Source organism: Dama dama, chromosome 5 (assembly GCF_033118175.1).
Source record: "Dama dama isolate Ldn47 chromosome 5, ASM3311817v1, whole genome shotgun sequence".
NCBI lineage: Eukaryota > Metazoa > Chordata > Mammalia > Artiodactyla > Cervidae > Dama > Dama dama.
Genome location: NC_083685.1, coordinates 97,079,239 through 97,101,125, shown reverse-complemented (window position 1 = coordinate 97,101,125; position 21,887 = coordinate 97,079,239). Strand labels below are relative to the sequence as shown.

The window sequence follows — 21,887 nt, the reverse complement described above, 5'->3', positions numbered from 1 at the left end:
AGAAGGTGTTAGGAGAGGCTATCAACTTGGAAAGTGGGCCAATCCGTGACGCAAATCCTCTAGTCCCGCCCCTCGCAACCCCGCCTACACTGCTCAGCTCCTTCGCTTTTAATTGGTTCTGGTTTCTCCGCCCGCCAGACGTCTTCGCCACTCAACAGAGGTTTTACAAAGGTCCAAGTACCCGGGTGAGGACCTGGACGCTAAAATGAACACGGCCCGGATTGGGCACCCGTAGACCTTATTTGCATGGGAAATCGGGATTGGCTGGCTTCTTGCGGGGCCCTGGCGGTGTTCGTTTAGCGCGTGACCGTCGACAGCCATGGCCGGTCTCGGGGCTGCTTTCCGCCGCCTGGGTGCCTTGTCCGGAGCTGGGGCCTTAGGCTTGGCCTCCTACGGGGCGCACGGTCAGGGGGCTGGGGATGGAACTGGGATTGTGCTGGGGGAGATCTTTAGGATCTGGTGCAGAGGCAGAGTCTAAAGGAAATGTCGGCCCTCCCATCGACCAGACTGCCCGCGGAACCCTGAACCTTTTAAAAAATCTCTCAGCAGGGTCCACTGGGTTCCCAGACCTGCCCGTGCGTGTTTCCACCAATCAGAAGCCTCCTGGGGGCTCCCTTTCTCGTCGGCGTCCACCTGGGTCCACCACCACCACAGGAGTGGGGACTGCCTGGGTTGGCGCTAGGACTGGTAACCTTTGCTTCTCCTTTCCACAGGAGCCCAGTTTCCGGATGCCTACGGGAAGGAGGTGAAGTAAACGTGCTGGGGCTCCTCGACTTTGAGGCCTCGGAGGGCGCAAAGTCAGGGGTCCCTGAGAGAAGGAGGGGAGGGACCGAACGCGGATCTTTGGAGTGGCAAGGAATGCAAGTCTGAGGCCTGGGTGCCTCAGAGGGGCAAGCTGGGGCTTGAGAGATCGAGTTGGACGTTCCTGTTCCTGTCCACTGTGTCTCCGCCCCAGCCTCTGGTGTCTTGCGTTGCTTAGGAAGTACCCCCCATTTCTTTTTTTCTTACAGCTCTTTGAAAAGTCCAACAAACACCACTTCTTACACAGCCTGGCTCTGTTAGCGGTACCCCTGTGCAGAAAGCCCCTCTGGGTAATTCTCTCCATCCCCACCCCTAACCCTGACCAAGCCCCACCCATTCCCTCTAACTTGCCAGGTTCTTACTGGCCTGAATTCTGCCTTGTATCTCCTTCAGGCTGGGTTACTGCTAGCTTCTGGAACTACCTTATTCTGCACCACCTTTTACTACCAGGCTCTGAGTGGAGACCCCAGCTTCCAGAATTTGGCTCCTGTGGGAGGGAGCCTGCTACTCTTGGGCTGGCTTGCCTTGGCTCTTTGAGCTTTCTTGTGTTTAATTTCTGGGTACTTTTTTTTTTTTTTTTTTTTTTAAGAATTGGAGCAGGAAAGGAATTAAAAGAGAAAGGCAAATAAAGAACTTTGGAGTTTTTGTTCATCTAACCTCCTAAAAGAGAAAGGGCAAAAATTGTCAAACCTTTGAACTCCTTCTCTTTCTTAAGACCGAATCAGCGAGGCTTGGGTTTGGGTGGAGAGTCACTGTTCACTTCAGGTTAAATTGTTATAAGTTAACAGGTTCTTAAACTGGTGGGCATTAGAGTCATAAGGAACGCTTGAACTAACGCAGATTCTTACCAAAGCCCTCTTCAGGGCCTGGGAATCTGTATTCTAACAAGCTTATTTTGTGGTACTGATGCTTACTAGCATTAAGACTAGATTTTGGTAGGGTAGTGGTTTTCTGGGGCACCCACTTACTGTAGAAGTCAAGGTTAAGGCAAGGTGGGATGGGAGGTGTGTGATTACTTACAAAATACTTTGGGGTTTAAAGCTGAGACCAAACATCATGTGTTGGGAGTCAGAAAATGCTTCACAGTGCTTGAGATGATTCTTAAAAGAATTCTGTTGTGTGGCTGAAACACAGGGAACAAAGAGAAGGAGATGGGAAGGGAGGGGCATGGGGCCACCTGAGTCCTCAGTGTGGGCTGAGTTTCTTAGGCAGAAAAGGAGTGAGAAAAGGTGGCCAGGCAGGCCGGAGTAGCACCCACGGCAGAGAACTGGATAGTATTTAGGGGGCTAATTTTTATTAAAGTGTTCATCAAGTGTTGGGTCATGTGTCAGACAAATGTTACAAGGAAATTGAACCAAATGGTTGGACAAGACAGATACTGTCTTTCCCTTGTGGGGTTTTCATCTAGTACTGGAAACAGACCTTCAACAACTGAACACAAATTATCACTATGAGATGTGCTCTGTGCTTGAAGGAAAAGAATAGGGAGGCCAGAACAATGGGCAGGGAAGGGTGTGTCCCTTGAGTTAGGAAGGCCTCACAGAGCAGGGGCCCTTAAGGCTGGAATCAACCATGCACAGAGTGGTGGGGAAGTGTGGTTTTTGGCAGAAAGAGTACCTGGTAAGCAGGCTGAAATGGAGCAGTTTGAAATCCTTGAGGCTGGAGAGAATTGCGCAGATTGGAGAAAGAGCAAAAGCAGCTTGGCTGACATGTAGTGATTAGAGGGTCTCCCATGGCCAGTGCAGGCCTTGCAGGCAGTAGTGGTGAAGCACTCAGAATTTATTTGCAGTGCGACAGTAAATCATTGAAAGGTTTAAAGTGAGAGAGTGCCAGAACCTGATTTATATGTTTAAAAGATTTGGAGAACCAATCAGAGGACAGCGAGGATGCCAACAGAGACCAGCCCAGAAGCCACTGGAGGTCCAGCTGTGAGATGGTGACGGTGGCTTGGCTGAGGGGGAAAGAAGTGGTGAAAATGGTCCAATTTAGAAGATGAAAGAGAGGGAGATTTCTGGTTTATGCACCTGGTTAGGTGGAGGTGCTGTTACTCAGATAAGAAACACTTAAGGAAGGGACAGATTGAAGGAGGTCAGTTTTGGACACTGTTGCTTCTGAAATGACTGGGAGACATCTGAGTGGAGATACCAGGCAGGTAACTGGGGAGCTCAGGGAGAGAGATCTGGCCTCAAGTTTACTTCACAACCCTCTGGTCAGTCTTCTATCCCACCTCTTCCCCATTCATGGGAAAAAGCCCATGAATCACTATGTTCTCTTGGTTGCCAGACCCAGTGGATGATTTTCAGTCTCATCTCCCTCATCCTCTGCAGCATTTGACACAGTTGGCCATACTGTGCTCAAACACATCCTGTTTCTTCTGTGACACCACTCTCCTGGTCTTGTCTCTCTATGGCTGCTTTACCAGATTCTTGTCTACCTGATTTAACCAAATTTTAATTAAGAGAGAACTCATGTAAATGTATACATATTTTAATTTCACCTTTTAAAATGTCTATTTTTGTGTATATTTTATAAACATGGATATCTGTATAGTATACTGGCAATGCATACTTAATTTTTGTGAAGGTGTGCATTCAGAAAAGTGCAGACCATTCAGCTGAGTGAGATAGTTTCTAGGTAATTTCATTTGGCCCTTATAGCTTTAATTACAACCTGCATACTTTTATTTATTTGGCTGTGCCGGGTCTTAGTTGTGGCATACGGGATCTAGTTCCCCAAGCAAAGATGAAAGAACCCAGGCCCTCTGCATTGGAAGTGCAGAATCTTAGCAACTGGACCATCAGGGAAGTCCCTCCATACTTTCAAATCCAGAATTTATCTCTGACCCTAGTCCCTGCTAAACTCCATACCCCTGGAGCATCTACAGTGTATCGTAGTGTTCAGTGGAGACCTGCAGGAATTAGGTGATGAGGAGAGAAAGGGGCATTTTCCAGACCAGGGCAAGTGCTTTGGAGGCAAGAACCCCAGGATTGCTGGTGGCTGGCTTAAAGATCATGAGATGGTCAGCAGTGAAAGATGAGAACAGATGGGGCCAAATGATGGAATGCCTTGTGCTGAGGGGTTGGACTCTTCTGGGGGGGGGGGGCAGGGGGCGGGGAGCATTTATATCCAGAGGGGAGACATAAACTGAGGTGTAGTAGTAGAGAATCAAAATATCACTTGATTGTAAAGATGAGGTGATGTCCTTGGCAGTCCAGTGGCTAGGGCTCTGTGCTTTCAATGTGGGCCCAGGTTCAATCCCTGGTTAGGGAACTAAGATCCCACAAGCTGTACAGTGTGGCCAAAAAAATGAAGATGAGTAAAATAAGGCCTCAGGAGATCTTCAGAGTGCCAGTGGTAGAGCCAACATTGGATCCCCAGGGTCCTACCTCCCCGTCCAGTACCCTTCATCTCAGGCAGCATCTGGAGTGCAGGGAACCTCCGGGCAGAGGAGACCCTGACAGTCCATGGACTGTATCCTTATTACCTTTGCTTTGATCCTCCAAGTGGGTCAGACTCTTGAGGAACCAAGCTAAATAAGGCCCACGTGGTAATTGGTAATTACTGCACATTGTGTCCGCTTCCCACTGAACAGTCCTGCCAGTCAGTGGAAAGTGAAGCTATGAGAGGTGAAGCAACTTGTCCTATGTCCTACAGCAAAGACCTGGGGAAGATGTGATTCAAACTCTCTTCTATCCAATTCCCAAAGCTAAGATTTTTTTCTTTGTATGTACCAAGAAACTCAAGATTTCAGCAGTGAAAATAGACCCTTTAAAAAATAATTTGATACAGTGTGTTCAGGTTACAAGTAGATACTGAACTTGTTTTGCCTTTGGGGACTAGTAAGACGCATTTGCTGCGTTCAGCATGCATAGTTCACCAGAGGAGGAGACTAGATTATACTGGTAGTAAGTCAATTGGGGAATCAGAGTGCTTGGAGCTCAGGATGGAATAGGCGGGCAGGAAATGACCAAGCAAATGAAGGGTCTCCTGGACTAAGTCTGAGTCAGCTTTGACTTCCCTTTTCCTTACATCCTATATCCAAGCTATCATGAAATCGTGTTGGCTCAAATACAGAACTTGAAACTGACCATTTCTCAACCACCTCCATTGCTACTACTCTGATAGCTCGTCCAAGCCACCATCAAATCTCATCTAGCTTTTTGCAAGAACTTCCCTTGAATTCCCTGTTGAATTCTCAAAAGATTCCTATGTCTGCACCTCACTCAAGATGTGTGCCTGTGCTTAGCCACTCAGTCATGTCTGACTCTTTGTGACCCCATGGGGACCAGGCTCCTCTCTCCATGGGATTATCCAGGCAAGAATACTTAAGTGGGTTGCCATGCCCTCCTCCAGGGGATTTTCCCAACCCAGGGATTGAACCCAGGTCTCCCACATTACAGGTGGATTCTTTACTGTCTGAGCCACCAGGGAAGCCCTCACTTCAGATATTCTAATGTAATTGAAATGAAGTGGGGCCCAGCTAGAGGTTTTTTAGTTTAGTTTTGTTGTTTAGTTGCTCAGTCGTGTCTGACTCTTTGCAACTCCAAGGACTGTAGCCCACCAGGCTCCTCTGTCCATGGGATTTGTTTAGATTTAATATGTATTTAGCCGTGATACGTCTTAGTTGCAACACCTGGGATCATCCATCTTTGTTGCAGCATGTGGGATCTTAAGTTGTGGCATTCAAACTGTTAGTTGAGGCACATAGGATCTAGTTTCCTGACAAGGAATGAAACCTGGGCCCTCTGCTTTGGGAGCGCAGAGTCTTAGCCACTGGACCACCAGGGAATTCCCAGAGGTATTTTTTATAGCACCCCAGATGATTTGAACTTGTGGCTAGGGTTGAGGACCACTCTTTCAATATGTGAATCTCATGTCTCCTTTCTGGCCAAATCCTCCAACACTTTGCCTTTCATTCAGTAGAAGCCAGTGGTCTACGGGGCCATATGTGATCTGGCCTCCTGTGACCTCTCTTTCCTCCTCCTCATTCTTTTCATTGCAGCCACACTGGCCTTTGGTTCACTGAACAAACAAGGTACACTTCTACCTCTGGGCCTTTGCCCTTGTTCCTTCCACCTGAAAAAGTCTTCACCTAGCAATCTACATGGCTTAATCCTCAACCTTCTTTAGGTCTGTGCTCAACCATCACCTTGGTGATGATGCCTTTTTAGTTCCACCCTCTTTAAAACTAACTCCTGCTCACCATTCTCTCTCCTTTCCCTGTTCTATTTTTCCTTTTAGCACTTGTCACCGTCTGACTTCTGATATATTTTATGTACAGTGTCTGTTTCTTCCCTGGGGAGATTTGGAATTTTGTTACTTTTTTTAAAAAAATGCTACTTTTTTTTATTGTCTGTCTGAAATACAGTAGGGGCTCATTAAATCTCCGCTGAATAACTGAATTTCCTTATGTGTTTTGGAGGAGTTTGGTGCATGGTTTGGGCCAGGTAGAATCTGAGGCACTAAGGGATACCAGGAGAGAGATCTGGCACTTGCGTTTGAAGCAGATGATGACTGAAGCTGTAGGACCAGCCCAGAGGAACATGGACACAGGGACAGAGGAGCCGCCAATCCTGCTTCTCCCTATGTTCATCTTGCTGGGTGAGACCCCCATCTGCCTGGTCACCAGACAGGCAACAGAAGTCATTCTGGACTCCTCACCTCCGCATCTCACCTCTCAAGCAAGTTCTCCATTATTGTCTAAATATAGCCAAAGTCTGCCGCTTCCCGTCTGCCTACACTATCACAGCCATCCCCTCCCCCAGACTACTGGCAACAACCCAGTCTTAGGTGCCTCTGTTCTCCACCACGCAGTTTAAATGGTTTTCTAAAATAGCTGACCTCCCTCCATCGTCGGAAAATCTTTCAGTGGGCTTCCTGCTGCCCTGGGGAGCCAAAGCCCAGCTCCCACAAGGCCTTCTGCGCACGTGGCCCGGATTCTTCTCTAAAAATGCATTTCTTGCCACTCAGCTTTTAGGCCCCCAAGGCGCAGGACCCCTTCACACCTCCCGGCCTGGGCTCAGGACTCCAAGCTGAGAAAGTGATGCCTGTTGGGGAAGGCCTGCCTGAGTCCAGGCTGCCTCCTCTGCCTCCTGAGCCTCGCCTCTCGCATGCTCGTTACTGTCTGGCCGCCTGTCCCCCGCATGGCTGGGGGCGCCTGAAGGAAGTATTGTAATTGCGAAGTGTCCCTGTGGGTCACTGCTGCGTCAGGTAGAGGTAGCCCCAAGGAGGCAGAAGAGGAGCCAGGATCCAGTCGGAAAAGCCAATGAGCGAGGGTGTAGAGTGTTCGGCTGCGTCAGCGAGGCGAGGCCTGAACCGCCCTCAGGAGGAGGAGCCTGGGGTCCAGCTCCGCGCGAGCGGCCCTCGCTCCCACCAAGGGTCACTGGTCACTCTGCGCCCGCAGACCTGACGGGGGTCGCAGGGCTAGGTCTCACCCGGCTGCCCTCTCAGGCGAGCTTCTGCATCCGAGCGGAAAGGTCGGGGACGCCCGCCAAGCCACGGAGCCGGTGGCTTGCGCTCCGCGGCCCCACAGGAAAGCAGGCGTTCTTTCTGCGCAGGCGCGACGCTCTGGCCGGGAGGGGCGGGGCCTGGACGGGTCGGGGGCGGAGTCACCTCTGGGCCCGCCTCCACTAGCTCCTCTGGCCTCCGAGTGCTGGGCACCCGGGCTATTCTAGGGGCTTCAGGTGAGCAGGGGGAGCAGAGGGGTCAGGAGACCTCCCTCGAGGTCGGGTCGTCGGTCTGACTGCAGGCCCATCTGTCCTGCCGTCTGCCAACAGCCGCCTCCGCGGAGAATGGGAGAACAAAGGGAGGGGGCGGTACTGGGGCCCCTGCGGGAATCCAGGGTCCCAGCGCCCCCGCCTTGCCCGCTGACACTTTCGGTTTCTCCCCGAGTCAGACGCGCCGCCCTAGAGACCCTGGGTCGGCGCTGGGCGCAGCTGCCTCTCCGCGTTTGCCTGTCGGTCTTTGTGTCTGTCTTTGTGTCTGTCTGCTGTCTTCGAGCTTGCCTCCACTTCTAGAACTAAACCTCTGGACACCGACATCCCACGAATCCTCGCCCCTCTCCCATGGCAGGTAAGTGGGCGCAAGGTCGAGGGTCTCCGTTATCCCCCCACGGACTTGGTAGCCTGGTGTCAGACGCATCCTCCGGGAATGTGCTCGGACTGGCTGTGTGGGGCCCCTCCCTTCCTCCCCGAGAAGCCGCCGCCCTGCTCCCCCGCCCCATCTTTCTCATTCTCTTCTCATCACATTTTCCCCGCAGCCTCGCGGCCTGTGGGCCAAGCGGTAAAGGGATGAAGTCAGGGACCCCTTCTAACCTACTCTTGTCCCCCCCACAGGCTACTTGCCCCCCAAAGGCTATGCCCCTTCGCCCCCACCTCCCTACCCTGTGACTGCTGGATACCCGGAGCCAGCACTGCATCCCGGGCCTGGGCCCGGCCAGGTGTCCGGACCCGGGCAGGCCCCAGTGCCCGCCCACGTGCCTGCCCCTGCGCCGGGCTTTGCTCTCTTCCCCTCGCCCGGCCCTGGGGCCCCGGGACCAGCTGCCCCCTTTTTACCATTGCCAGGGGTGCCTTCTGGTCTCGAATTCCTGGTGCAGGTGAGTGAGAGGGAGGGAGGAAGGAAGGAAGGAAGGGAGGAGTGACAGGGAGGGGACCCGGACGACTAGGCCAGCCAGCTGATGTCCGCCTGGCCCCTGTCTTTCCAGATTGATCAGATCTTGATTCACCAGAAAGCTGAGCCGGTGGAAAGTGAGTGGAAGGAAGAATAGGTTGGGCCTCATCAAGGGGGCAAATAGTGGGCTCTGGGGCAGGCGCTGGTGTTGGAGCCTCAGCATGTCACCCCTTGGCAGCGCTCTTGGGCTGGGAGACCTGTAACCGCTACGAACTGCGCTCTGGGGCCGGACAACCTCTGGGTCAGGCGGCAGAGGAGAGCAACTGCTGTGCCCGGCTGTGCTGTGGTGCCCGCCGGCCCCTGCGGGTCCGCCTGGTGGACCCCGGGGACAGAGAGGTGCTGCGCCTGCTCCGCCCCCTCCACTGTGGCTGCAGCTGCTGTCCGTGTGGCCTCCAGGAGGTGAGTGGCGAAGGCTGGGGCCAGAGAGAAACTTGATAAGGGGCTGGCCTGTGATGGCGGCAGAACCTGGATGAGGCATGGGATGAGCTGGTCCTCCAACTGGAGTTGGCCAGCAGCAGGTGGGATGGGAGGCCTAGTGAGAGGGAAGACAGGTGGTCTAGTGAAGGGGATGGGAGGTCTCATGAGGGGAAACAGATGATAGAGCTAGACTGGTGAGAGTTTGGGGGCCAGGGTACTCGGCTGGGGAGTGATTCTGTCTGCTTCCAACTCCAGATGGAAGTCCAGGCCCCACCGGGCACCACCATTGGCCACGTTCTACAGACCTGGCATCCTTTCATCCCCAAGTTTTCCATCCAGGACGCTGACCGCCAGACCCTCCTGAGAGTGGTGGGGCCCTGCTGGACGTGCGGCTGTGGCACAGACACCAACTTTGAGGTATCAGGAATAAGGGGAGATCCCTGGGACCTTCATAAACCAAGGCATCCATGAGGCAGGATAGTCAAGAGCTCATTAATCCAAACCCACTGTGATGCCTACCACATTGCTGGCTTTCCTCTATTCAGAAATAAGATGGACCCGGGTTTTATAACAACATGGCTGGAAAAAAAAAATAGCTGAGAGGATTTCATCTTAAGGGCCAATGCTGATTTGCAATCTGCAACCTTGTGTTGAGGGAGAAAAAAATAACCTTAGGCCAGGCTGGATTTAGGGTGAAGGATGATTATTGTGTGTACCTTGGGCTGGGCCCACATGGCCGCTGTGTGTGTGAATTCATGAGCCCAGGCAGGCCCTGGAGCAAGCACTGATTTCACTTAGTAACATCCTGTGGCTTGCCTTGCCAAGTGTCCACCCATCCACCCCTAGCCTGAAATCCAGGTGATGTCCTTCTTACCATACATTCTGGTCACCAACCTGGAGCCTAGAGAATACAAGTGGTGACCATTTAAGAGTAAAGCCTGGGAAGCACCTTCTTTTCTAGAAGATAAAGGCACTTGAATACTTTAAGAGATAATTATATGTGTAGATAAGGAAGGAAACAACAGGTATATTCGGGTAGGCTTTCTAAGGCTTCTGATAAGGTGCTCTACCTAAGGTTACTTTTTAAAACTGAGTCATCTTAGTACCTGGGGAAAGCTTCTTTGATAGGAACTCGTTGGGAAAGAGATAACTTGGTGATCTCTGGATGAGAATATGTAGGCTGCATGGTTCTCATCAGGTCAGTCTTCCTTTTATGTAATATGAATGGTCCACGTTTGGGGTTGTGTTCTTGGGACTGCAGGGCTGGCTGGGAGAGGCCCAACCAACCTGGGACTGGTCTTCAGGAAGTGCCCCAGGGCTGTAGGACCTTCAGGGAAGGGGATGGGCAAGATATCACTCCAGTTCTAGCCACAGGAGAATGAGCGGAGGATAAAGTCCAGGCGGTAACTGTGAATTACCACCCACATTGGCAGGGCTTGTTGCTGCTGAGTTCAGAGAGGCCAGTGAAGACCCTGGTCCTCAGAGGCCACTTTCTGCTGCCCTCTCCTCCCACTGGATGGACTTGTATCCACTTTGGATGAGGCTTGCATGCCACACTAGACAGAGCCCTCACTACCTTGCAGATGAGAGGACAGACACCCCTCTGGGCCATCTAGAAGCCTGGTTGGCTGAACACAATCAGGCATTTAGCAGCCTCTTTTAGCCCGTCTGGCCAGGCTACTCTGTATAGGGCACAAACTGCACCAACCGTGGGTGGCAAGGACTTTGGTAACCAAAACAAACCTAGCAACTGGCCATCCGCTAAGGAGATTAGACTGCACTGTGCTTCTGTTTCTCCCAACACTGATGTTTAGTAGTCATGTGTCGCCTTTCAAGAGCAACAGATCCAAGTTGCCATCCCGATTTTTGTTGTGGACTCACAGGGTGACCTCGGGTGGCTCAGTGTCCCCAGATGTCACATGGAACCCAAAGGCTTTGGGAGGATTACGTGTACAGCCTGCACAGTTCATAACCGGGGACTATGGGAGTGGGACTGGAGGCAGATGAGATCAGGCACACCCCTTCCATGTGGGATCTCCCTCCCTGTCTCCCTCCTGCCAGGTGAAGACCCCAGACGAATCCCGCAGTGTGGGCCGCATCAGCAAGCAGTGGGGGGGCCTGCTCCGAGAAGCCCTTACTGACGCAGATGACTTCGGCCTGCAGTTCCCGCTGGACCTGGATGTGAGGGTGAAAGCTGTGCTGCTCGGAGCCACATTCCTCATTGTGAGTCGGCGGCCCTTGCTCCTCCCCCCAGTACCCCTCGGCTCTCACTCAGAGATTCTGAGCGCTTCTTGGCTGTCTCCTGTTAGGAGAGGCTCAGGGACAGAGTCTTTAGGGGTTTGGGGTTCCAGACCTGGGTTGTGATAGCTGAGCCAGGCTGGACCAGCCCGATATCCTGCTGACCATGCCCTCCCCTCAGGACTACATGTTCTTCGAGAAGCGAGGAGGCGCTGGGCCCTCTGCCATCACCAGTTAGAGGCCCTCTGTGGGTGAGGAGACCATCAACTCAACCAGAATTCAGGATGGTCACCCGCCCTGGCCCCTGCTCAGAGGCAGCCCCTTTCCTCCGTGCACACTGCAGGCGAGAGACAGGGAAGCCTGAGAGGCTGGAGGCTTGGGGCCCCATCCCTCCCCTGCTCCCCTGGCCTCCTTCACCTGTGGCCCCCACAGAAGGGTATGTATGAGAGCCCTTCCCCTGCTACTTCCCGCCACATTTCCAGTGGTCCCTCAGCATGCAGGCACATCGGCTTTCAAGTGTTCCCTACCCACTTCCTCCCAACCCCTTCCAGGGCTTCTGCTCCAGACGAGGCCTTAGAATGCAGGACTCTGGGGTTTTCTGACAGGGCTGGGGGTGGGAAAGGCACCAAAGATGGCAGACCTGGCCACCCTTTCCCCGCATCCGCTTGGTCAATTCGTTCAGCCTCAGATGATGGCACTCTGAGGGCATCCTACCTCCCCACTAGGGCCAGGACCCCAGTGCCAACTTCCTCTCCCTCAGCTGGTGCTTGCTTCGACTTCCTGTGCCTTAACCACCCGTTCCTTCCCTTGCCCCAGGAAGGAAGCTGTATCTTTTTATGTTACATTCATATAAACTTTGTAATTTTTTGCACACTGGAAGATGTATGTAATGGGAGAGGGTAGGAGAAAGAGTTGGGTGTGGGAAGAGACAAAGGGAAATATGATAGCTGGGATAGGCAGGGGCTGGACCATCTCATAATCTCATAATCACACTGACAAGATCATGTGTCCTTGAGTCTAAGAGAGCCCCTTTCATCACCCATGATGGCCCCAGACCATGCCAAGGCAGCTGAGGCCGTATTCCCCAAGTCATCCAAGATGGCTGCCCCCACGGAGCCCAGTGTGGTAGCTGATGGCAGTTCAGGATGGCTTCTCCCATGACCCAGAATGGCCTTGTGCTCATTTTCTGTAGTGACAGAAGCTTCCTGTGGGCATGATGTGTCACAGCTCCGCTCCTCCAAGTATTCCCTCTTGTTGGGCAGGATGGACTAGTTCCTCCTATGGCCAAGGGAGCTTGTGCCCTCAGAGGCCAAGGGGCAGGTGAGGAGACACCGGTGCCCGATGCTGGGCTCCTCCTGTACCTACCACAAGCCTGTTGGGACCTTGTTCTGCTTCTGCCTGGTCTCATGTGGCCAGGCCCTTGGTCTGTCTGGTGTCTGTGTTCAAAGAACAGAGCTCAGGGCTGGGCCAGGACATAGCGGCTGGCGGCCGAGAGGTCCCACTGGTAACGCTCCAGGATGCGCCGGCAGTCCGCTCTGGACCAGCTGCTGAGGTAGAAGAGCTGCTCTACCTGTGGGGGTGGGAGGACAGGCAGCTGACTGCCAGAGGGCAGGGCCAGGAAGGGCGGGAACCAGGAGAAGGGTCAGACTTTACCTTGAGGTTCCGGATGGCAGAAACCACATCTCCCCCGGTGGCTCTTAGAGCAGCCTGGCACTCCTGGTGGGTGACCCCGTGCACACTCAGCTCCACCTGCCAGGGACAAAGCCTCACTTAGGCCCCTTCCCCAGTCTGTAGCCCCTCTGGACACCGGGCCCCTTCAGGGAGACCTCACCTCCATAACCCTCCTCTGTAGCTCAGGGTCGGACAGGGGTCCTCCGGAGGGGATGGCGGCTTTGCTGGCTCCAGGTGCTCCTATGGGGTGACTGTTGGGGGGTTCTCTTTTGGGCCAGGGAGGCCGCTCCCTGGGAGGCTGGGAAGAGCTGGCGGCCATGGGAAGGTGGGGTAGCCGGCCTGGGGGTCCCTGGGGCCCAGTTCTGGCATGTCGAAGTTCAGGGGGGCTCGACCCACCTCCTGTGGGGCGGGGGCCCAGGGAAAGAACTGACTCCAGACTTTTGGAAATGCCTGCATATTTGAGAAAGAAAACACAACTTGAGAGGAAGCCCAGCTGCCTTCTTCATGTTCTCTGACTATCTGTGCTGTCCTCGGGGTAGTCCTCTGTCTAGGCAGAACCCAGACGTGCAGGATGGATGCCCATATCCAGGCAGCTAGGGGGCCCAGAGAGGGGCCAGGGGCTGCAGGGGAGAGATGCTGCCTAAAGTCCAACCAGGATGTCAGCAGGCAGAGGAAGGGCAGGACATCATAGGTGGGGAGATCACAGATGCAATCAGAGCAAGGGGCATTGTTGGAGGGTGATTCCAGACCTCCTGGGAGATCCCGCAGGCTCTGTCCCCACTGCCACGCCCACCTTTAGTCCTCTGCAGAGCCACATTCCTTCTCTGGCCCCGAGCCTGAGGGGCATCCTGAAGTTTTGCCTTCCCTCTGTCCCTGTTGGAGAGTGTTCCAGTTCATTCTGCATCCCCACCGCAGAGAGCAGTGCCCTCCCCCAAAGAATCTCTGGGGCCTCCGAGCAGGCTGAGACCTGAGCAGGCTGAGACCTGAGGCACGTCCAGCCTCCCCTCCACCTTTACCCCTTCCCCTCCAGCTTAGAATCTCTGAGGCCTCCACGCAGACTGAGACATGAGGCACGTCCAGCCTCCCCTCCAGCTTTATCCCACTCCCCTCCATCTTTACCCACCTCCTTCCAACTTCACCTCCCCCACAGGCTCCCCTTCCAGAAAAGTTGCTGGGCTTGGTTGGTTCCCTAGCCTAGCTCTGGCCCCTACTCTTTCAGGTCCTCACCCATCTGCGTTTCTCTGGTGTCGCTCTCCCCGGGCAGGGATGCCTCTGAGGACAGGGCGGGTGGCTGGTGGGTCTACCAGCGTCACCGCTGAGGCTGGGAAGCTGCCCACTTTGAATGTGCGACCGTTCTGGCCCTTCCAGGTTGTGGAGTCAAGGCTGTGGGAAGAGGCACGGGTGAAAGGGGCTGGGAGCCAGGGGAGAGTGGGGGCTGGGCACCGGTCTACATTCAGCTCACAAGCTGTGCGCTATGGAGCCACATCTGCCTGGAGGAAGGGATGCTTTTTTCTCTCTAACACAAAAGGGCTCTATGGGCCAGTGGTGGCTCTAGCGGGGAGGTCAGGACTGTGGTAGAGCGCTCGGGGCTATGAGGGGAAAGGAGGCAGAGGCCTGGGGTTCAAGGAGCTGGGGGGAAGCTGAGCTGGGACCAGCATCAGGAGGGTTGGGAGGGAGTCCTCCTGGAGCTGGGTGGGAGGCATGAGACCCTCACCTGCCCTCGATGATAGTGATGGGGTCTCCAGGCTCCATCCTCAGGGCACCGGGCTCCATGACCTCCCTCACACAACGTCCCTCAGGAGGCCAGGCCTGTAGAGACAGGAGGAAAGGGTGGCTGGGCTTGTGGCATGAGTCACAAGGGTAATGTCCTGGGAACAGAGGAGAGACTGTTCATGCACCCATCAAGCAAACCCCTACCAGGTGTGTCCTGTGTCCTGGGCCCAGGGTGGGATGGTCCCTGTCCCTCGGTTGTAATCCAGTGGAGGCAGATCTGGATTCCATGCCAAGCTGGACACAGCCCAGGGGTCAGGGAGCAATAAAAGGGGACCCTGCCTCTATCTAGGGGGGGCCAAGGGGAGAGTCACCCTGTACACTGCCTTCACTCCATACCCAGGCCCATCAGATCTGCCTCCCAAGCACCTCTGGGAATTCTCCACTTCTCTGTAGCACCACTGCCTCCACCCTCGTCCAGACCTCTTCATCTCACTTCTGCTTCACAGTCATTGCAGTCTACTGTTCTTCCCATCTTCAGTCTCATCCTTCTAATCCATTCTTGCACCAGACCAGAGTGTGCGCTGTGCTAAGTCGCTTCAGTTATGTTCAACCCTTTGGGACCCTATGGACTGTAGCCCACCAGGCTCCTCTGTCCAAGGGGTTCTCCAGGCAAGAATACTGGAATGGGTTGCCATGCCCTCCTCCAAGGGATTTTCCCAACCCAGGGATCAAACCCACGTCTCTTACGTCACCTGCATGGCAGGGGGGTTCTTTACCACTAACACCACCAAGGAAACCAGAGTGACATATATATAAAGATGGCTTGTAACTCTCCTGCTCACAACCCTTCTGTGGCCCCCAGATGTCCTCAGAGTTAAGGACTAAACTCCTTTAATGTTAGAGTATATAGTGATTTAGGACACGGCTCTACAGTCAGAGTGACTGGTTCAGCTCTCCATCCCTCCACTTCCTGTGTGACTTTAGGCAAATCACTTAATCTGTCAGTGTCTTAACTGCCCCCTCCCTAAGACTGAGCTGGGTTGTTGTGAGGACTGAATGAGTGAACATGCATCAGGATACACGGAGAGCACTTAGCACAGTATCTTGCTGAGAGCCGAGTGCTCTCAGCGTTAGCACCGGTTATTTACCATGTCTTATAAGTCCCTCCTTGGTGCACCCCTAAAGTGCCTCTGCCACCTTGATCACTGTACTTCCCCCTCCCACGCAGAACCTTTCTTCTGCCTGTCAAACACCCACTGCGTCCTGCCGCTCTGGGCTCCCCTCTCTCTTCCCCAGCCTCCAGCCCACATAAACTAGACCTCAGCTGTCTCCCTGGGGCTCTGAGGACCCTGAAGGTGAGGAATGAATCTGCTTTGTTCAGAGTCAGGTCTCAGACCCCAACCTGGGAGTCAGTATATGTCAATCTTGTGCATGGGACCCTGGGAGATGAAATAGAGGCAAGAGAGATGGGGTTTCCGGGGAGGCAGGAGCTCCCACCTCTTGGAGCAGCCCCTCTAGGTCAGAAAAGGTGGGCCGGTCAGCAGGGTGGTAGGCCCAGCAGCGCAAGGCCAGGGTGTAGAGGGCCCTTGAGCAGAGAGGAGGCCTGGGCAGGCGGGCTCGGTCCTTCTCCAGCCGTTGCAGGATGAGGTATGGCGGGACCCCGGCCCAGGGCTCCTCGCCCCCAGCGAACATCTCCCACAGCGTCACCCCATACATCCACACATCCGAGGCAGACGAGAAGGCCCCGTGGCGCAGGCTCTCGGGCGCACACCTGTGGAAGCGGAGCTGAAGGGGGCGGGATGTGTGCGCAGGCTGTGCACCCAGAGCGCCCACCTGCCACTGGGCACGCCCCCTTAGTGCGGCCTGCGGGCCAGCGTTCCTCCCAAAGTCCTCCTTTCTCGGCCTTCCAGACCGGAAGACTCCTCTAGTCCCCGCCTCCCTCAGAGGACCACCCCCTCGGCTCCTGCCCCCAGATCTTGCCCCTCCGCGCAGGTTCTCACCATGCAAAGGGGATGCGTCGGGGCCCGCCCATGATGTAGCGACCCCGGGCACCGCCCAGCGGTCGCACCAGCCCGAAGTCAGCCACCTTGATGGTGCGCGGTGAAGCCAGCAGCAGGTTGCGAGTGGCCAGGTCTCGGTGCACCAGCCCACGGGCCCCCAGGTACGCCATGGCCCCTGCCACCTGCCGCAGAAAGAGGCAGAGCAAGGCCAGGGGCAGCGGGGGCGTGGGGGCCGGGGCCGTCAGACGCGCGTGCAGGGAGCCCAGGGGCGCCAGCTCCATCACCTGCAGGAGAACATCGGTATGAGCGGTAGCCCAGCCCCATGACACCCTAGCGCTCACCCTCCTGTAACCCATTGGCCCGGGGACTGTCCCAGGTGCCAGCGTCGGGGTTTGCTCACCATCTGCAGAGGCTGGCCCAGTACCAGGCCATGCAGACGCAGCACGTGTGGATGCTCCAAGTTCATCATGACGGACACTTCTCTCAGGAAGTCCTCTAGCTCAGTGCCCTCGGGACCTTCGGGACCCACCCGGAGGGACTTGACAGCCACTGGGACCTGGGTGTGGGGGGAAGCACCGTCAGGCACGGGAGCAGTTAAGCCAAGGCCAGAGCAGAGAGGGCCTTCAGAGAGGGGGCAGCTGGCCCAAGATCCCAGAATGAAGTAGACTCCCTGGACACTCACAGTCTGGCCGCTGGGTAGTGTCCACAGCCCTCGGTGCACCATGCCAAAGCAGCCGGAGCCCAGAAGCTCCCCTCGGCACACAGCCCGGTCTGGGATCAGACACTTGAGTCTCCCATCTGGCTCAGGGAGGGATGGAAGGCTATCTGAGGGTGGGGTGGTCTCCTTCTGCCCAGGGGCAAAGCCCCCTAAGATCTGAAACAAGGGTGGGAAATCAGGTGTGTGGAACCCTGTTTACACTCTTCTCTGCCACTTAGCCTGCCCCCTGCCCGGGCCTGAGCTGGCCCTGAAAAGCCTCTCGCCCCCACCCCAAAACACACACCTTGTAGACCCAGTTCTTAGACTTGAGCCCCGAACGGTGCCTCTTCAGAGCTTCAGCCAGTCTACGTTGGGCTGAGGGAGGCCAGAATCAGAGGGATGGGGTAATGGGGGTGGCAGGGAGCGGGATGCAAGGGATTTACAAGCAAGAAGAAAGCTGGGGTGTGTGGTGGTTGGAGGAGAGTTGCAACTAACAGGCTGGGGAAGGAAACAGTAGGGTCTAGGGGCAGGGGAGTCTCACCAGGCCGGCCCATGCCAATGCCATCCAGATCTTCAGCTCTTACAAAGTCGAAGTGCTCCGGCCGAGTCACGTTAAGCTCCTCCAGGATGGGCCGGTAAAACTGGGCCAGCTGGAGGTCTCGGAGCAGCCGCAGCAGCCACAGGGAACCCGCCTCGGGGAGCATGTCTGGAGGAGGGACCCCTGTGAGGCCCCGTCCTCCAGTCACATGGTCCAGGGTAGTCACCTGAGACACTCAGGCACCAGAGACATGGTCGCCAGCTCCACCCTCAAACCCTTAGAAACACTCAGGTACAGAGGGAGGGATCTCAGGGTCAGCCAGGAATCCTGCCCCTCATACCCACAAACACCACCCAGGAAGAACGTTCTTACACTTAAGATTTCAGCCCCTAGCAGACTTCAGGTGTGTGGCCCCACTCTGACGAGCTAAGTCGCTTCAGTCGTGTCCAACTCTTTGCAACCCTATGGACTGTAACCCTCCAGGCTCCTCTGTCCTCAGAATTCTCCAGGCAAGAATACTAGAGTGGGTTGCCATGCCCTCCTCCAGGGAATCTCCCCGACCCAGGGATGGAACCCGCATTTCATGTTTTCTGCATTGGCAGGTGGGTTCTTTACCACTAGAGCAACCTGGGAAGCCCTGCCTGTACCCCTAGGCCACCCAGATATACTGCCTCTTAGACCTGAGGTGCACCCTTGTACACACCCACTCAGGTACACTGGAGACATTCTGATCTACCACATACACTCCAGAGATGCCCAGATATGCTAACCACACTTCAGACACGGAGGTACAACACACACACACACATCACACCTATAGATCCCCTAGAGATATGATGCCAAAGACACCAGAGACACATGATACACGTCCACTCCCAGCTGAAGCATATACTAGCTGCCGCAAGACACCAGGCTTCCTGCCACGTATCCCTCACAAACACCCCCTTGAGACATGTTGCATTTACTGCCTCCAAGATTCATCGACCCTCACGTGTGAGACACCCAGGTCCACACAAACACACAAGACATCAAGCTTTGGTGTCCACATGTACCTGAGATATGCCAGTAGGCTGCCCCCTCTGCCCAGAGACGCCCAGAGTCATTGCGTCTTCCACACCCTAGGCAGCAACATGTGAAATCAAATCGGGCATTTGTGACGGGCGGTGAATCTCAGGTTCTGCTCAGAGACACCCAGGCTGCCAGGTACACAGTCCCTTCCCCACCCACCTGAGCTCAGAGCCCGAGACAGAGCCCGGCCGGCACACGTGAGTCCCAGGCAACTCCACCAGTCTTTATTCAATAAGGCTCTCGGTGCTCCGGATGCCGGCTGTCTGCGCACACACTCTCCCTTACACACACCTGCCCCCCTCCCACCCCTATTTAGTTAAGCCGGAGGAAGCGGAGGACCCCAGGATGGGTCCCAAGGGACGCTCGGAGATGGCGAGGAATCGCGGGTCAGAACAGGGCCGGCGGGAGGAGAAAGCCCAGGACGCTAGGACATCGGGACCAGTGGCCAGGTGAGAAGGGGCCGGACAGCACGAGATGGGGGACAGGAGGAGACGTGGCCGCGGAAGAGAAGGACCGGGGAGGGGAGGCTCGCGCCCCCAAACGAAGGCCGCCCCGCCAGCCCGGCCCCCAGAGCCCCTGCCTCTCCCGACCCTCACCTGGCGAAGGCGGAAGCAGCGGCTGGGGAGCCGCCCAGGCTGCCGGGACTAAATCCCGGGGAGGGCAGGACCGAAGCCGCGGGGCGGGGCCTGGCGGCTTGGCCCGGGTTCCCAGAGGGATGAGGTAGAGGGGGCGCGGTGGATGAGGTGGGGCGAGGTGCTGGAGGCCTGCCAGCCAGGCCAGACCCTGGGGGGGCCTCCCTTCGCCGGTCATTTGCTCGCCCTCTTCCCACCCTCTCTGCACCTTCCCACCCGCTTTCCAGACTTCACCAAAGAACTTCTCACCCCTCCCCAGACTTCCTCCTCGGTGTCTCGTTCCCCCTTCACCCCCGCCCCGTGCCCCCTTCAACCGAATCCTCCACCTCCCTCAACCAGAGCCCAACCCGCGAAATGAATAACCCCTGGTAGAGAGACCCCGCCCTGGGCCCGGGGATAAGGCTAAACAGGACCGAGTCCCTGAGAGGGCTTCATGGCACTCTGATGCAGAAAGCCGGCCTGGCGCAGCTTTCTGGGCTGTGGAATGGCGCCACGACCGAGGTGTTGATGGTGGCGCAGGTAGTCAGCCCCAGACCGCACCGAGTCTCTAAGATTAAAGCCCTTGGCCTTTCCCCCTGCTCTGAATGTCCTTTCCCAGTCTCATGTGCTGCCCCCGAAAAGGACCTTTTGGGGAGCTCCCCAGGGTGGAACATGTGGGGGGCTCTGGAGCAAGTGGGGTGGAGACAGCTTCTGAGTGGCTCCTCAGCCCGATTCCAGCTTAGTACCTGGTCTTGGTGATCCAGGGCAGCGCTCCATACCTCAGGGCACAACTTCCCATCGCTGGCACTTCCTGGCCTTCTTCTGGCCCCTCCCACATGTTACCTCTGCTGACACTAGGGATCTGTAAACTTCTGCTTGCCCTGTGGGGCGGGACACAGTCTGGCTCCAAAAAGGCTCTGAGAAGGAGTATGCCCTCTCCCTTTCCCTCACGGGTCTCAGGACCAGTCTTAGGATATCTGGCCTGAGTCTTTCTGTCCCAGGGATAGATGTGTGAGCATAGCAGATGCAGTCTCCAGAGTCCTGTGGAGGGCAAAGCCCCCTCATCTTGGTAAACGTATGGAAAATTCCAGCATTGATGGGAAAACCGTAGTTCACAGTTCTCCTCCTGTGGTTTTCTTGCCAGCTCTCTTGCCCTCCCACCAGGGCAGATAACAGATGTGATTGTTCCCTGCACATCTCTCATCTCTGATTTGCTGTGGACTGGCTCCCCACGGGAGGGGCTGGATCTGTCAGGTGTCCTAAGGTACCTGGGACAGTGTAGGCCTATAATAGATACAGTGCATATTGTCTATGAAGATGTCTGCTCAGTCTAACTGCCGAGCCCTGGGTGGTGAAAAGTGTGGAGTCCTGACTGCTAGATCGCCAGGAAATTCCCCAGCAATTACTATTCCGATTTCTAAAACCGAGAGATGGTTTCTGCCTGCTCTTGCTTTCGGTCAATGGAATCACACACTGTTTATTGTTTGCATTTGGCTTCTTTCGCTCAACATTTTTTTGTTTGGTTGGAGTTTTTCTTTTTTCCCAAATTTTTGTTTTTTTATTTTTAGCTGTGCTGGGTCTTTGTTGCTGTGGGAGGACTTTCTCTAGTTGCTGAGAGAGGGGGCTACTCTCTAGTTGTGGTGGTTGGGCTTCTCATTGCAGTGACTTCTCGTTGCGGAGCACGGGCTCTAAGGTTCACAAATTATAGAGCACAGGTTCAGTAGTTATAGCCAGTGGGCTTAGTTACCCTGTGGCATGTGGAATCTTCCTGGCGCAGAGATCGAACCTATGTCCCCTCCATTGGCAAGCAGATTCTTAACCACTGGACCAACAGGGAAGTCCCTTGTCCAGTTTCTTGATGGGAAACACAGTAGTTCCATGAGCATCTTCAGGAAAGATCAGGTAAAACCTGATTTTCCTCTGAATGTCCAGTGTCCTCACAGATCTGGGTGCACTGGAAGTCCTCTGGGTATTGAATGAAAGAATACGTACATGTGGAGCACATGGTGGGATATGAAGGCCGGTGCAGCCGGAGAGGCTGGCAGAAGCCAAACTAGGTGTTAGGTCATCCTTCCAGCAGGCTTTCACTATGCCAGATTCTGGGGATCCAGGTGAACAAGCTGGCACGATCCCTGACTTGGTTGGGTTCAGTCTGCAGGGCCTTGCAGAACTCTCTCAGGAGCTCAGGCCTTAGGGCTTTGGTACCCCCTGAAAAGTTTTAACAGGGGAGTGACAGAACCAACCTGAGGTATAAAGAGGCTGGGGAAAGGTGAGAGAGAAAAAGGAGGGAACTCAAGGAAGAGGCTCTGATCATTGGTTCAGGGGAGAGAGGCTGCGCCGCCGGCCTTGGTGTGGAATGGAGAGGAGACTGAGGAGGGGGTGCTCCTGACTGAACTCTTGGCCTGGTTTCTCTGTGCTCCAGCAGGAAACCAGAGGCAGAGCCTCCGCCCACCTTTGTCTTTGAC

General features: G+C 55.2%; 3 protein-coding genes across 10 annotated transcripts; 2 read left to right on the top strand and 1 right to left on the bottom strand.

Moving 5' to 3' along the window:
• The first annotated feature begins 270 nt into the window (after positions 1 to 270).
• On the top strand, positions 271 to 1,434 carry TMEM256 (transmembrane protein 256). Its single transcript, XM_061143333.1, has 4 exons — positions 271 to 404; positions 714 to 745; positions 1,011 to 1,091; positions 1,195 to 1,434. The coding sequence occupies exons 1-4, from the start codon at positions 320 to 322 to the stop codon at positions 1,336 to 1,338; spliced, it is 342 nt and encodes a 113-aa protein (XP_060999316.1). The 5' UTR covers positions 271 to 319; the 3' UTR covers positions 1,339 to 1,434.
• Positions 1,435 to 3,933: 2,499 nt separating this feature from the next.
• PLSCR3 (phospholipid scramblase 3) lies at positions 3,934 to 11,997 on the top strand. 5 transcript variants are annotated; one of them, XM_061143327.1, is made up of 8 exons: positions 3,938 to 7,484; positions 7,697 to 7,872; positions 8,136 to 8,395; positions 8,504 to 8,546; positions 8,648 to 8,868; positions 9,142 to 9,303; positions 10,948 to 11,109; positions 11,306 to 11,997. In XM_061143327.1, exons 2-8 carry the CDS (start codon positions 7,866 to 7,868, stop codon positions 11,360 to 11,362), a joined length of 912 nt encoding a protein of 303 aa, XP_060999310.1. In that variant the 5' UTR covers positions 3,938 to 7,484; positions 7,697 to 7,865; the 3' UTR covers positions 11,363 to 11,997. The 5 variants fall into 5 exon arrangements, with proteins under 5 accessions (XP_060999312.1, XP_060999310.1, XP_060999311.1 ...); XM_061143328.1 differs by having other exon boundaries at positions 7,693 to 7,872; XM_061143329.1 differs by having other exon boundaries at positions 3,934 to 7,872; positions 9,214 to 9,303.
• A 2-nt stretch (positions 11,998 to 11,999) lies between these two features.
• TNK1 (tyrosine kinase non receptor 1) lies at positions 12,000 to 20,249 on the bottom strand. Of its 4 annotated transcripts, none has more exons than XM_061143321.1 (13): positions 19,408 to 19,460; positions 17,747 to 17,911; positions 17,510 to 17,580; positions 17,191 to 17,382; positions 16,909 to 17,064; positions 16,509 to 16,792; positions 16,006 to 16,279; positions 14,510 to 14,604; positions 14,023 to 14,178; positions 13,589 to 13,668; positions 12,956 to 13,245; positions 12,778 to 12,873; positions 12,000 to 12,694 (listed from the first exon to the last, which is right to left on the bottom strand). In XM_061143321.1, the coding sequence occupies exons 2-13, from the start codon at positions 17,907 to 17,909 to the stop codon at positions 12,581 to 12,583; spliced, it is 1,971 nt and encodes a 656-aa protein (XP_060999304.1). In that variant the 5' UTR covers positions 17,910 to 17,911; positions 19,408 to 19,460; the 3' UTR covers positions 12,000 to 12,580. The 4 variants fall into 4 exon arrangements, with proteins under 4 accessions (XP_060999304.1, XP_060999301.1, XP_060999305.1 ...); XM_061143318.1 differs by lacking the exon at positions 19,408 to 19,460 and adding an exon at positions 18,796 to 18,861; XM_061143317.1 differs by lacking the exon at positions 19,408 to 19,460 and adding an exon at positions 20,169 to 20,249 and having other exon boundaries at positions 12,001 to 12,694.
• Between the last annotated feature and the right edge of the window lie 1,638 nt (positions 20,250 to 21,887).

What these genes read in the sequence shown, in the direction of transcription:
- TMEM256 (XM_061143333.1), top strand. Translation starts at nt 320, where the DNA reads ATGGCCGGTCTCGGGGCTGCTTTCCGCCGCCTGGGTGCCTTGTCCGGA. An exon ending in GGCCTCCTACGGGGCGCACG is followed by an intron (nt 405 to 713) that starts GTCAGGGGGCTG and finishes TCCTTTCCACAG; the next exon opens with GAGCCCAGTTTCCGGATGCC. An exon ending in TGTGCAGAAAGCCCCTCTGG is followed by an intron (nt 1,092 to 1,194) that starts GTAATTCTCTCC and finishes TATCTCCTTCAG; the next exon opens with GCTGGGTTACTGCTAGCTTC.
- PLSCR3 (XM_061143327.1), top strand. An exon ending in GTCTCGAATTCCTGGTGCAG is followed by an intron (nt 8,396 to 8,503) that starts GTGAGTGAGAGG and finishes CTGTCTTTCCAG; the next exon opens with ATTGATCAGATCTTGATTCA. An exon ending in TCGGAGCCACATTCCTCATT is followed by an intron (nt 11,110 to 11,305) that starts GTGAGTCGGCGG and finishes CCCTCCCCTCAG; the next exon opens with GACTACATGTTCTTCGAGAA.
- TNK1 (XM_061143317.1), bottom strand. Translation starts at nt 20,199, where the DNA reads ATGGAGCGCTGCCCTGGATCACCAAGACCAG. An exon ending in CTAAGAACTGGGTCTACAAG is followed by an intron (nt 17,383 to 17,509) that starts GTGTGTGTTTTG and finishes CCCTTGTTTCAG; the next exon opens with ATCTTAGGGGGCTTTGCCCC. An exon ending in CACCAGAGAAACGCAGATGG is followed by an intron (nt 13,669 to 14,022) that starts GTGAGGACCTGA and finishes ACTCTCCAACAG; the next exon opens with GGACAGAGGGAAGGCAAAAC.